Consider the following 14,281-nt stretch of genomic DNA (forward strand, 5'->3'; position numbering starts at 1 on the left):
GATTTCCACAGATCGTTCCACATGACTGTCTGTGCAATCTCTCAAGTTCCATATCTCTAAATGATTCCTTCACGATTTAGGTTTCCTATTACGCCTTTCCAGTTCCTTGCGCCCTTTCTCAACATTCTCTATGAGCTTCTCAAAATGCTGGGAAGCTTGCTCAGCGCCTTTGCCACGGAATCGCTCTAGGTTTTCAGCGGCTTGACTGGCGAGAGCTTGATCACGTTGGACTTCCTTCTGCAGCTCTGTAGTGTCGCGCGTAAAACCATTGTCAAATTTGGCGCCATGGCGGATAGAATCCCCTGCCAAATTGGGAGACTTACCCCGGTTAATAACATTTTGCGTTTTCTTCTGCTTCTCGGCGACTTGTTTGCCTGCAGCTTTAGCTTTAGTGGATTCTTTTGCTGATGAGGATTTGGATTTGGAGGGACTGGGCTTGGGACCAGATCTAGCCTCAGAGGGTTTTGCTTTGGAAGATGAGTTAGTTGAACGAAGGCTACGAGCTGGAGTTGAGGCTGGTCTGGTGGCTTTGCTGGCAGAGGCTTTGGGCTTAGGCGTTGGTGTTGGTGTTGGTGTTTTGGATTTACCTTTTGGGGCGGCTTTCTTTGCGGCTGCCTTTTTGACAAGCTGAGGCTTTGGCTTTGATATACGTGTGGCTCGTGATCTGGTGGACCTTGTGTTGGTAAGTCGCGGGAGATCAAAGGGGATGAAGTTTATAGAGGGTGACGTTGGGTTAGATGTAGAGTTATTGAGAGTTCCAAACTTGGTAGACGCTAATTGTGTGAATTGGGGCGGATTTGGATGCAGCTGGGGTAAGACTGGTTGCTGTAACGGAACAACAGCTTTCTTCGAGGTTGTAGGCTTTTTATGATTAGCTTTTTTCGTAATGACTTTCTTTGTGACTCCATTTCGATTCCTATAAGATCGCCACCTTTTACTTTGTCCGAGTAAAGCTTCGACCTCCCATCCTTCGATTCTGTTGAACCCCGCTAGCCAATCTCCAGACTCGACATCAACGTTACCCTCTTTGTCTACTACGACTATACCGACTTTGTCTTCTACGTTCTGTTCAACATTTTTGCCCCTTTTATTTTTCTCTTCGTCAGTGGGCGTGAATACTGTTGTCGTTGTTTTGACTATTTTTCCGCCTGGTACAAGCATGGTTTTCTCCCGTGTCATTCTACTTTCTCTGATACCCTGGGGTTCTGGATCGTCAATCACTGTGGCATCCTGAGCAGCCTGATCCAGCCCGAGAGCTGCCTGGTATGGAATGTTTGCAGGAGCAGGTTCGAGATCTTGCATTGGGTAGTAACCTATCATCGGGTTTGAAAGGTAGCCTGGTATCGAAGGAAAGTTTTGCTGCGACGCCATCCAATCAGCATACCAGTCTTTCTTTTCGGATTCTGGATGTTCAGGTCTGAACCACGGTCCGTACGATCCTAATGATTGGGGTGCTGTGTTTACCTGCCCTGAAAGCCTGCTTTGATTCCAATCCATTGAATAGGGCCAGTTTGTTGAAGTAGAGTCGGAATACTGTGTGATATTCTGAGGATATTGTGGACTAAAACCTGAGGAATATTGCTGGAACCCTCCAGCTGGAACTGTAGATACTTTCTCAGATGATGAAATACTAAGTCCCTCTCCATCGGCACGAAGGCTGCGGCCAGCATCAGCAACACCACCGTGGTTGGTTTGATCTGCTGGTTTGATAGTCCCTGAGGATGATAGAACTCCAGTTCCTGGTGTTGCAGAACTATTTCGCGCCAGATTAAAAACAGACTGTTTTCTTGGACTCGTGTTGAAGCCATGTGGTCCTCCAAATCCTGGAGAGTATCTAAACCCCATAGCGGCATTGAACCCCGGAGAAGGTTCTGTTCCATCGGATATACTCGCCCGTGGGTAAGTCGGATCGGGAAAGTTTCCCTCCGCCAAGGAGTTCAAACGTCGTTGTTTGTTGGCATCGAACAGCTGGGAGGTTTGCTCTCCTCTGTCTTTCGAAGATGGTGGGGGAATTGTAATATGCCCTTTATCCAATATCGAGCATGATCTATCATGCTTGGATCTCGCAGATCTTGGCGACTTAGACTTTGGAGTTCCATTAACCAAGCCATTTCCCGGATGTGGTGAATTAAAAGCTGGTGACTTGGTGGAATCCCATTGAGAAAGCAAAGCTGCGGTATTCTTACGAGAGCTTTCTGTGGAGAATGGATTCGGATAGGTTGCTTCTTGACGTATTATCTCATCATTGGGACGAGATCTCGAGGGCTCTACCGTAGTTACCGCTCGTCCTTTTCCTTTCACCCTGCGAGCCGAACTCGCTTCTGGAGTAGATATCTTTTCGGGAACGAATTCCTTTGAACGACCTGGAATTCTCTTGATTATTTGGAGCGTAGTCTTTGGAATAAGCTCAGGTGATGCCTTCGGTTTGTCTTTTGCTGCCCGGGGTAATCTCACTCTCTCGGGACTAATAATATTTTTATCTTTTTTTGATGCCATGATGATGATAGAAGCCTGAAAATATTGCAGGTTTTGACATGAGATCAAATGAAGATATCAATTTTCACAACAAAGATATCTTCGGCATGCAGTTTCCGCATTGGACTATGTCTCACAAAGAGAATCGCCCCTTACTGGAAGGTGACTGATAAATTGATAATATGCCCAAGGCCAAGGACTCCCTTGAATCTACGCTTGTAGAATAAAATGGCCATATCAAAGCTACGCCATTCTTTCTGTTGGGAATTTGGAAGCAAGGCCCCTATCATCGTGATTTACAAACCGTGATTTATTTTTTCCGCACGACGAGTAGCTCGTTGGAAATCCGCCTTGCCTTTTTCCATGATGCTGTGGGTTAACCTCAATTGACGAGGTGTTGTCATATCTGTCAATGTGTACCTATATTATCCGGAAAGAATTGTTCACCGGCTGTGGATGAACCTGCATCGCGGTTGTCAATCTTAACCTTATCAGACGATGGTGCTAGAATGTCGATATCGCTATCAATGATGGACCCCTAACAACTCTTGATTTCAGGCTTCAGTCTCAAATTGGGGAGAGAAAATTATTCCCCATCCCGTTCCTTAATAGGTATAGATAGGTTCGTTTCGTTTGAAATTCTGTTGTACCCCAAGCTGAGTATTGGAGACATTTAGATTCTCTCTTCACTTCTATTTTCATTTCCATTGCCATTATCATTTGTTGTTGCTTCTTCTCGTATTCTTCGATCTGCAGTCAGAATTTAGATATATGAAGTTTCACGTTGACTCTTCCACAGTCCGAAGATCCGGAATCTCAAGCTCAAAAGCTCAAGCTCACCTCCAGACCTTTGTCACGACTGGCACAAGTAAGGTAATTCACAATGGTTTTGAGATACTTCCATCGTTTTATCGCCGAGATGGGCCTTATCACTCTCTACAAATCACCCCTCGATACAAAGCTTCTATGCCTTCAACGCTTCACCCGAATGTTCGCATATGCCACAGCTACCCTCATTCTCGTTGAATATCTGTCTATACTTCAAATCTCCAAGACGAAGATAGGGGTCTTCATGACCTTAACATTGGTTGGTGATACATTGATTAGCTTTGTTCTTACACTATTCGCAGATGCGCTAGGAAGGAAATCTATATTGGCGGTGGGCTCAGGGTTAATGATGGGGAGCGGTATTGTTTTTGCGATTTGTGAGAACTACTGGGGTCTACTTGCTGCTGCCATTTTGGGGGTTATTAGTCCTAGGTATGATACAGCCTAATTTGTTGCCGTTCAGAGCTGCTGATATCACGTTCAAAGTGGAAATGAAATAGGTCCTTTCAGAGCAATCGAAGAATCCACTCTTGCGCAACTTACACCCGCATCAAATCGAAGCGACATATATGCGTGGTATTCGTTGATAGGAACAGCGGGCCAGGCGTTTGGATTTGTTGTTTCTGGCTGGGTCATCAATTACTTGCGGATTGAGTGTGGCTGGACTGATATCTCTACATATCGAGCTGTATTTTGGAGCTACGCGCTGTTTGGATTCATTAAATTTCTACTTTCAGTAGGACTCAGTCAAGCAGTGGAGATTGAGGGAAAATATTCACCGGTCGAGGACCCGGAAATTGCTCCATTGTTGGGCGACGGAGCTGAAGAGGTGGTTGCTACGAAGAAAGGTTATCTTGTCTCAAAGCTGCCTGATATAAGTAAGGAGAGCAGAGTCATTGTGTTGAATCTTTGTCTCTTGCTGGGGCTTGATTCTTTTGCGTCCGGTCTTGTACCTCTGTGAGCCTGATCCCATTCTACACTTGCTCCGTTAAGCTAATTAGAGGAACATAGCTCATGGGTGACTTATTTCTTCCATGAGAAGTTTGGTGTTGAAGAAGGGAAATTGGGCTCTCTTTTCTTCACCACGAGTATCATATCAGCTTGCTCAATGCTAGTTGCCTCATCTTTAGCAAAGCGTTTTGGAAATGTCAAGGTACTCTTTCAGTCCCTTTCATGATGTAGTTGTTTCTAACACGGTACCTCCAACAGACAATGGCATTTACTCATCTTCCATCAACGATTTTTCTTGCTCTTATCCCCGTACCTTCTAGCCTTCCATTTGCGATAACCTTTCTCATACTCCGGCACTCCACATCATCTATGGATGGAGTACCGCGTGCTGCCTTTATCGCCGCAGTCGTACATTCACACGAACGCACTGCGGTCATGGGACTTCTGAATGTTGTTAAGACATCTGCGCAAAGTCTTGGCCCAGTCATCACAGGCGTGTTGGCTGGACAAAATCTTTTCTGGGTTGTATTTGTCTCCGCGGGAATTCTCAAAGCCTTCTATGATCTAGGGCTACTGGCTATTTTTGCCGGTCATCAGACTCACGACGATAAAGCAGAGGAGGAGAGGAGGGTGTTAGAAGTGGAAGCAAGAGCAGTTGCAGAGAGAAGTGAAAACTTTGAGTCATAGACGACATATGGAGTTAAGTGATAAGAGATGGCCAGAGATAATACCAATTTTATTTTAGTTAGATTTACAACAATGGATCATGTTAGTGGCTTACTAGTTATTGTCTAGGTCTATCAAAAACGAGTTGATTTGAACAATTTCATAGATTTCAGCTATCGAAATCTCGGGACCTTTTGAAAACTGCCTGTGAACATAACCCTGCAACCTGAATTGCAAAATGGGCTAGGCTTTTTCCTCTAAGGTATTAACAATATGTAACTGTATACCTGAAGGCTGAATTGAATTTATGAATCATTTGCCCCAGAATTGTATTTTACCTCCGTAACATCAGTCAGAATAAGGAATTATCAAGCTTTTCTCTAAACGGTCGTCTATGCAGATACCAATACTCAAGCGTAGATCTTACTTATAAAAGATCTGATTTATCCCATTTACCATCTGCTCAAGTTCCAACTACACTATTGTAATCCCTTTAACGGAAGGCAATAAAGTCAGACTTGGTTTCCCTCATCTCAGAGACATCAGAGCTGAGGCAAACGCAATCCCTTCACTAGCCTGCTTCTCCACAACCTAAATTTTCATCAAAACGTTTTTTTGATAGTTCTGTTCAGATTCCACAACCAACAAATTCTGATGGTATTGATCCATCGCTGCGGTATTGAGAAATATTGTAAAAGCACTTAAAAAGCTTGTAGAGAGATTAATTCTAATTACCACCCTACCCTCGGTGTTCCCAGATTCCCTAATTTTCCATAGTTATATACAGTTTTTCTTCACGAAATTGGGTAATACTTTCGAAATCTCGTTTTAATACTAAATTTCTCCCGACCTTTGCTCGATTATTTGTTGATATGCTCGCTTCTGGCACCTCGAAATCCCTACGTCGAATGAATATTTGAGATTGTCGCGTGAGGTAATGCAGACCTGGTTGGGCTCAATTTGCCGCCATTTGATCGATTTGTATTGATTTCACTTACCATCTCGTAATACAGAATCAAAAATACCACAGTAAGCAATAAGATACGGAAGAGATCAATCTAAGTACCCAAAGTCAAGGACACTGCTATGAAAAGATTGGAGAGATGTCATTATGCAATTGATCCCATCCATGAAAGAGTAAGCGAAGAATGGCGAAAAGGGGCAGGAGCGGCCACTAGCGCCCCTCTGAAATATTCTAAATTTCATTGCTTCACATCTCTTTCACCTTTAACTGTATTTTATACATTGGAATAAAGGGCCAGTATAGTCAGACAATCCCAATATACTCGGAGGGTAGAGAGTTGAGATCGTTCTCACGACTGTCCTCAAGATACGAGCAACCCCTACACGATATACATGTGCGGATACCCAAACCCCTGGGGATTTTTGCACTTACTTTACAATTGATCGTCTCGCAGAAGACATCGAACGATTTCAACCCGGTAGCCGAAAAATTACTTGAAGCCCATTCCTCAAATTGTTCCGCCATGTAATACTGCCTTGCGCGCTAGAGGTTTTGCAGGACTAGATTGCTTTTCGAGAACTTCTTGGTGCAAGTGATATGATCAATAGGTCTTGGCTTTAAGTGTTGTACAATATGACGTGCATAAATGACAGAGTCGAAAAGAGGTAGTAGAAAGATTTAGTAATCCTCGGCCGTTGCCTTTGGAATGTCGCCTCACGTCTTGTTTAGCGGGAATACTCTTGCTGTTCATCTTGATCCTTAAGGATCTACGATGCTCACGATGTCGTTTTATTAAAGACTCCGAGTCAAGTTCCAATGCGGTGCTTGTGGAACGATAAGAGACTGCTTATCGTGGTTCATGAGTGATTCACGAATGCGGGGTACAATACTTGTCGCCCCGCTGTTGACTTTTCTTGATATTCTTGATATCTGAGAGCATGGAGCAACGAATGAGATCCTTTTAATTTCGCGTTGACAGTTCCTCCTCGAAAGCGTTCCGGAGGTTTCCGGTACAATAAGCCAGCTGCTCGGAAGTACTTCATCCACAGTTGGGCAGCGGTAATGGCCACCAGCAACGCAGCATCGCTGCCGACGAAGCTTGGTGATGTTACACGTCTTTCATGTAATACACCACTGAACTTTGCTTTTGCATGCCTAACTCTTACCTAAAATACCACTACCATAGCATACCGCTCTTTCTCCACGAAAACTTCGATTTTCTCCCACGCGCAATTTCCGAAATCGACTGTCAGTGACATTCGGTTTCAATCAATGAGGTAAGAGATTGATATGTACCGTCAGCATGCAGTAATGCAACAGCAACGAAAGAACATAATCTTTGTAGAATCTCACCGCCTTATCCCCAATAATTATTCGGCGTTTGACTTTTTCCAGGACTCTCTTAGATACTCCGATCACGCATGTTGTTATGACTGCAAATCTGGATATCGCACAACCCCCCATAATCCCACTTTCTTCACAATCAAGCCACCCGAATTGTGTGACAAAAAACAATTTCAAAGTGCAATTCGGATGTGCGTCAATCTCGGAATTACATAACAAGTTAACCACCCACGAAAAGGGCCCTGAGAGATTTCCTCACATGTTGACAATTCAATATGCTGAATTAGCATGGAGTAGGAACTGCTGGAAAGATGGAAGGAAGTTTAACTGATGTATGACCAATCGCTACCGGGGTTTGGAGGGTTTGGGAGGTTTCTTTTAGCAATAATCATGCACTAGAGGGGTCGTGTGTTGTGGGGTTAGTAGATCATGTTTAGATTAGATCATTAGATATCAACATCATTGCTTGGATCTGGATAGATATGTACGTATGGAGCCCATGCTGCCGCTATACCTATTACCTATACCATACTCTGCAAAGATATCTTTGATTATACCTTGGCTAAGTGGCTGAGCAACTTAGCATATGTATAAAGTCAGGATAGCATCATAACTTGGGTAGCCGAAAGGGGGGCTGCAGCAACAAGGATCCAAGAGATAGGATGTTTGAGAGACGATAAGGAAATGCCGTACGTTGAGTGGTTGAAATGTCGAAATAGATAAATAGATTGAGAAATAGATGGGATGTATGGGATGTTACAAACTCCATAAGTTTTAAGTAATTCTTCGCTTGTATCCAATGAAAGGTTTTGCGTTTCAAAAAATTACGTATAAGATATGTTGATTGGTTACGTCCACGTGGATAGCTCATTGAAGATGCATATTCATACATATTCTGGTGTCATTAAAACTATGTTCTAAGTATGTATGGGACTTTAAGTTGATCAAAGCGTGAGCATCGAAAAGAGTCAAACCGACTCAAACGAGGTCTACTCGAGTAGGGGAAGTCGGAAAGCTTCCAATCTCTGTGTAGCTTTTCCAACATTGATGACCAAATATTAGCCAACAGCCAGGAAAATGCTCATTGTCGACGTTCTCTACGTTCTCTACGTTGCAGACTAGACGAATTTATCAAAAAGTTACCGAACCTACGTAGCTTACCGTTACCCAAACTCTTCTAGGGTTGGATGTGGATGTGCCCATCGTACCGGCAATGCAGATGCGAGGTACGGATTAGTAGATTAATGTAAAAATAATTATTTCCGTTTGATAGAGATATCGGTCGGATCCTATATTGGTCCCTTCGCCTTATCTTGCAGCATGAAAAAAAAGGACGCCAAAGCTACGTCTTTAAAACATGGGAGAACGTGTTGACAACGCGGGATTGACTAGCTATTTGTCCTGCTAATCATTTAACTTACTCACTTACTCAGTTACTCTTATTATTACCATCTAGTTTGGTAACATTTCGGCCAATATCATCCGGATTCTGGGCTTCTCTTACGAAAGTACTGTTTCTAGTAAATGCAGATCTAGCTTTCATCTCCATCTCTCCATATCTCCTAAGCTTCCAATCTCCTTCTCTTTCTTCTCATTAAGTTCTTCTCACCAATATCATTCAGTGTTTCTGAAACTTCCAATACGCTCCCATTGAATTCCTTTCCTCATCAATGACGTGGGAATCTATCCATCATCTTATCCTGCTTCAATCACTAGCTGGCACATGCAGTAGTGATAGTCACTGAATCTAGTCAGCAACTTTAACAATTCTCTTTAAGTTCCAGGCCAACCTGAGTCTTTCGGACATACAGGGAGAAGAAAACTCTGGAGTGAATAAAGGCTTTTATTATTTACCATTATCAGTAAAAATATTCTGTTTGCGGTTGGTTTTACCATACCCAAGCTTTCTTCTTATCTACCCGTTCAACACAGACCGGGAACTTGCAGATTCGCAGTGCAGACGACACCACAATTCTCCCACTTCAAACTCCGATAAGCTCTTTTAAGAATATCCGGATTACGGGATTCAAGCATACAAGAGATATTTGATAGGCAATAGAGTGGAGATACACATCGATAAGCGTATCTGATAATCCATCCTTCAAACCACTCACATCTTTGGAGTATCATATCTTCTTCTATCTTGCTGGACTTCCCCTTTGAGGTAGCTTTGTGCATTGCTAGACCGTTCCTATACGCTATCATATTCTCGGCCGCCCATCGCGCTTCTCCGAGAACAGGGGACTACGCCAAAAATCCCGTTTCTCATCCATCTTCCCTGGCAGCTGCAGTATCGGCGGTACCAACCCCAGGGTCTAGAGCAGGTCATCGGGTTCACACAGACTTACGGAACCTGGTCGTTGACGATCTCGGCGGAGATTGTTCCACTAGAATCTTGTAACGCAGTGGCTATCATGTCGACTTCAACTTCTATAGCACGTACTGCCCCAATTGCCATTGCTTCCAAGAAACCTCATCTAGATACAATTCTCGATACTCCCAACAATTCATCAAACGGCAGAGATATCTCTAGTTTGTCAACGAGTATGAGTAGTGTGGCATCGATGGATCTGGGAAATAACATGAGAAGTCGAAAGGATAGACCGTGTGATGCTTGTAGGAGGAGGAAGAGTAGATGTGTGATCAATGAGGGGCAGTTCACGTGTGTTCTTTGTCAATTTCATTCTCAGGATTGCACCTTTCTGTCAAGTCCGCAGCCTAGGAAGAGAAAATTGAATACGGATGGGAAGGAAGAATCCATTGCAAAAAGAAGGTATGTAAAATGTTTAATGATTTGTGTGTTCTTAAATCACGGCTGACAGGTTCGCAGATCTCCTGATAGGAATTTCGAAAGGTCCAGACCCCACGAGGCTAGCATATCTAGTACCGGTGCTACCAATTCACTGACCGAGGATTTGGCAAATATTGGGGGCCCAACGTTGTTAAAGCGAACTTTGGGGTTACAGCATGATCGATTCAGTCAATACATTGGCCCAACTACAGACTTCGAGCCCTCACTCATTGATTTATCACCATTTGATCCACAGGATGAGAGTTTGTTATCAAGAGGAACATTAAGAAAAGTGAGCGATGTTGATACGTTTTTAATGCTTCCGGATCATACGACTCCCGGTCATGAACATCAAATTGAAGATGTGGATGCGATCGAAGATCTGGTGGCGCCACACGGTCCCATACTGCTGGATTTATATTTCCGTATCATTCATCCAAATTTTCCCATCCTTCAGAAGAATGTATTTTGGGAGAAGTACAACAGATCTTACCGAGAATTTTCTCCGCCTCTTTTGGCTGCTGTATACATTCTTGCGATCAATTGGTGGGACCACAGTGAAGAACTTGCACATCTGCCTAGGCCTGACCTTAAGGAACTGGAAAGATTAGCAAGGGTGACATTGTCGGATGCCATGAACAGACCCAAACTATCAACAGTACAAGCCGGACTCCTCCTATCCCAAGCCCCAGAAGGTGATCAATGGGCACCAACCGCACAACTCGTAGCAATTTCCCAGGAATTAGGTCTTCATCTCGACTGTTCGAATTGGAAAATCCCGCCATGGGAGCGAGGACTCCGCAAACGTCTCGCCTGGGCATTGTATATGCAAGATAAATGGGGATCGTTAGTGCATGGACGTCCGTCCCATATTTTCGCTACGAATTGGGCTGTTCTTCCCTTATCCCAGAATGATTTTCCGGATGTCGAACATGATGAGACTAATGATGAGCAAAGTGTTGAACACGATCGCGGCAGACAACTTTTCTGTCAAATGATAGCCCTCTCTCTGATTCTCTCCGAAGTTTTAGATACCTTCTACACGCTATCCGCTATGTCTAATGTGGCTAATGCTGGAGCTCAAGGCACAGTACTTGTCCTTCAGCTCGCGAAGCCAGTACAGCTCAAACTCAAAGATTGGTATTCGGCACTCCCTGCCTGTCTTCGTATGGACGCTCCTCCCACCTCTTCGAAATTATCCTTATCCTCCACCGGCTTCCTGCATCTCGCGTATTTTGCGACTGAAATCACCCTTCATCGTCGCATCATCCGTTCCTTGACGCCTCCTCCGAACTCCTCGCATGCCCACATTAAAATCGAAGGGCAATCGTCTCCTATCCAGCCAGATCCTTACATCCAGCACATCTGCCGTAGTGCAGCAAAAACCCGCTTAATATCTGCCATGGATTTTGTGAACCGACTCACGACTAGTCATCTGAGGTCCTTCTGGTACTTCGCAAGTAAGACGAACTTTGCGCTAATAGGAACTTTTGGATCGTTGTTGTGGGCGACAGCGCCAGGAAGAGAGGAGGCCGAGTGGTATAGAAGGAGGTTGGGAGAATACAGGTGGACGTTAGGAGTCAGCTGTAAAGGAGGTGAGCTGACAAGATGGGCCATGGGTATGTTGGATACGAGTACAGGTTTATTAAAGGGGTTACCTGAGAAGCCAGCTTTGAGTAGAGTGGGGAGTGTAGGAGAAGGGATGGAGGCAAATGGGGGCCCAAGAAGAGTGTCTGGCAACCCGTTAGGATTTGTAGGCGGAAGTCTACCCACTGGATTTGGAAGCATAGGAATGGGCATGGGGCTTGGAGGGGGCACTGGATTTGGAATCGAGGGGACAGGAAGTAGGACCAATGGGAGAATAGTCACTGGTATTGATGAGGAAATGACGGGTTTAGCAGAAAGCAGTGGGTTGGTAAGCCCAAGTACGAGTGTTAGTAGTAGCGAGGAGAGTAGAGGCGAACGTTACGACGGTTACATATTGCCTCATCCGAGATTTGTGGATGAGAGGTATCAGGATTGATACGAATTTCTTTTTAAGGCAAGCGGGTTTAAAAAGAGCGAGCGTAGGGGTTATTTACGAAGTCATGAACATTTTGGTAATGCGAAGACGAAGATAAGATGGATGGATTTGCATAAGTGTATTTGGTTTTGGTTTTACGAGGATATCCTGGTGTGTTTGCTTATTATAGATTGGACACCACATGCGATGTATATGCATTGAATCAAACAGCAATTCGTTTCTATGTTACACTTCATTTCTTACCTGTGTCTTTGAACTCGTGATGAATTATTCGAAGCATCTGTATAGAGTGGATGGGAAGGCAGAACAGGCATAGGGAAGTGCGAGGTGAAAATAATCCCATTCTATCTCAAAGAACCACAATCACTATATGACATGGAACATCGTTCATATCTTCTTGTAACGATTTGGGGAGAATACAACTCTCGATTATTTAAAAAGTATATATGGATTTATGTATGTATATATGTATATATGTATCCATTTATTAGTCCATGTGGCTGGAGTCCACGGAGGGAAGAGAGGGAAGAGAGGGAAGGAAGGAAGGGAGGAAGGGAGGGAGGGGGATGAGTCTGGCTTCCAACTTGGGGGGAAGGGAACATGGCGTCTAGTCTAGAGAAATGAGAACCAACATGCTAATAGCGTGTCGACGATGAGTTTGTACGAAGGTGTGAAGGGCTATAGGTGTTTTCATCGATGTATCACGTTTTTAATGTAGGTTAGAGTGCCTAAAGATGTCTTCTTCTGACCGATTCACTAGACGCGCCCTTGTACCTCTTTCATTGAATTCTATAAGCGAGAACAAAGGGGAATTGATGATATCACGAATCTCCATTAGATTAATTGGCGACAAGGCATCGCAGGAAATCCCCAATTAAGCTGAATAATAGTCGATTTAACGTTTGATTGAAAACAATCCGGGTTGAGTAGCGAATCTTCAACCCTACTAGTTTAGTAGAGCAATATGCCATTACTCAATAATGGGAAATCATGTGGTCATGGTATAGGCAAGAAGACCTGCAGACTTTACCTAGGTATCCCTCAATGTTCAAGGTATCTCTGATACGCGACGTTCTCTCTCTCAACGCAATTGCACAGGGTATTATACGCCTTTGCAAGGAGATCATTCTAACCGTGCCAGTCTCGAGCCTGTGTACCACTAGGCATTCTATCTTACTGTATTTGTTCAGATATATTTAGATAATGCAACTGTAATGACATAGCTGGGATAGAAATAGAAGGAACCTATCTGCGGGTGGGAGAATAGGACGCACTTGCCCTCCGTAAGAAGGTTAGAGCATGAGAAGAAGATTACGTATATGCTCGAATCAACATGATTGCTCACGATTCGTGCATGATTCATAGCGTTCTCTTCCAAATTCTTAACTCCTAGGGTCTTTGGCCGGACGTATCCTAAAGAAGCGTAGCTCTGAGAATCCGAAAAAGGCAAACAAATGAGTTATTCAGGAGGTTGCGTGCTAGGCTGAAGAATTCTTGTGGACAATAAAAGTAAAAAATGGCTTTTCCATCTTCCAAAAATTGCTTCCTTGTTTGACAATGCCGGCGCATCAAACGGGAGACGCAAGATATTGACTGACTGGGGTCGCAGACACTGGCGCTCCCCGGAAGTCCACTAATTGTTTCTGCCCTGATCATGCGGGCTAGAACCTCTCCAGAAGTCTGACGGTACCCTGACTTGGACATGGTAGAGATGTGGAGATCAACTAGACTATCCCCATACTTCGTAATGGAGGACTAGTTATGATGTTCTTCACTATTCCTCCTCTAAGTCCTCCAAAATGCAAAATGGTATCCATCACATCGAATCTGGTGAGAGCAATTATTTAGTAAAAGAAAGCCAAAAATGCCGGAGACCAAGCATATTCCTAGGGAAAGGTAGCTCTTGTGACCACGATTCCGGAACCAATCAAGACCCATTCTGCTTGTCATTCGCTACCAATTGTCAAAGTCAGCCATGTCAACAGGGTGGAGATTGAAGCTTTAGCGATTGAACCCGATGTTATCGTAGACTCGAAATTAACGTCGGTAGGATAGCTTTGAAATGAAATCAGTACAGAATGAACAACACAAATGGAAAGAAGTACAAACTTCCAAGTTGGCATGTCTCGTTAGGTCTGATTGGAAATGGTTTGGAAGAGGAAGCTAGAACCTACTCCGCAGGGCCTGGGGCAACATAGTATCGGTACTGTTATCACATATTGATTGATTTGACATATAT

At 44.0% G+C, this 14,281-nt stretch overlaps 4 protein-coding genes across 4 annotated transcripts; 2 read left to right on the forward strand and 2 right to left on the reverse strand.

Moving 5' to 3' along the window:
- Positions 1-69: 69 nt before the first annotated feature.
- On the reverse strand, positions 70-2,496 carry EAE97_003251 (uncharacterized protein; the record flags this gene model as incomplete). Its single annotated transcript, XM_038873763.1, has 1 exon — positions 70-2,496. The coding sequence occupies one exon, from the start codon at positions 2,494-2,496 to the stop codon at positions 70-72; it is 2,427 nt and encodes an 808-aa protein (XP_038735626.1).
- An 862-nt stretch (positions 2,497-3,358) lies between these two features.
- On the forward strand, positions 3,359-4,941 carry EAE97_003252 (uncharacterized protein; the record flags this gene model as incomplete). Its single annotated transcript, XM_038873764.1, has 4 exons — positions 3,359-3,735; positions 3,790-4,260; positions 4,315-4,456; positions 4,513-4,941. The coding sequence occupies 4 exons, from the start codon at positions 3,359-3,361 to the stop codon at positions 4,939-4,941; spliced, it is 1,419 nt and encodes a 472-aa protein (XP_038735627.1).
- Positions 4,942-6,741: 1,800 nt separating this feature from the next.
- On the reverse strand, positions 6,742-7,143 carry EAE97_003253 (uncharacterized protein; the record flags this gene model as incomplete). The annotated part of the gene is made up of 2 exons (XM_038873765.1): positions 6,742-7,039; positions 7,076-7,143. 2 exons carry the CDS (start codon positions 7,141-7,143, stop codon positions 6,742-6,744), a joined length of 366 nt encoding a protein of 121 aa, XP_038735628.1.
- Positions 7,144-8,563: 1,420 nt separating this feature from the next.
- Positions 8,564-12,285, forward strand: EAE97_003254 (uncharacterized protein). Its single transcript, XM_038873766.1, has 2 exons — positions 8,564-10,001; positions 10,059-12,285. The coding sequence occupies exons 1-2, from the start codon at positions 9,643-9,645 to the stop codon at positions 12,040-12,042; spliced, it is 2,343 nt and encodes a 780-aa protein (XP_038735629.1). The 5' UTR covers positions 8,564-9,642; the 3' UTR covers positions 12,043-12,285.
- The last annotated feature ends 1,996 nt before the right edge of the window (positions 12,286-14,281 follow it).

Source organism: Botrytis byssoidea, assembly GCF_014898295.1.
Source record: "Botrytis byssoidea strain MUCL 94 chromosome Unknown BBYS_005, whole genome shotgun sequence".
Lineage (NCBI taxonomy): Eukaryota > Fungi > Ascomycota > Leotiomycetes > Helotiales > Sclerotiniaceae > Botrytis > Botrytis byssoidea.

Excerpts from the sequence above, each read along its gene's own strand:
- EAE97_003254 (XM_038873766.1), top strand. The coding sequence starts at position 9,643 with ATGTCGACTTCAACTTCTATAGCACGTACTGCCCCAATTGCCATTGCT. Across the intron at positions 10,002-10,058 it reads GAATCCATTGCAAAAAGAAG|ATCTCCTGATAGGAATTTCG; the intron begins GTATGTAAAATG and ends ACAGGTTCGCAG.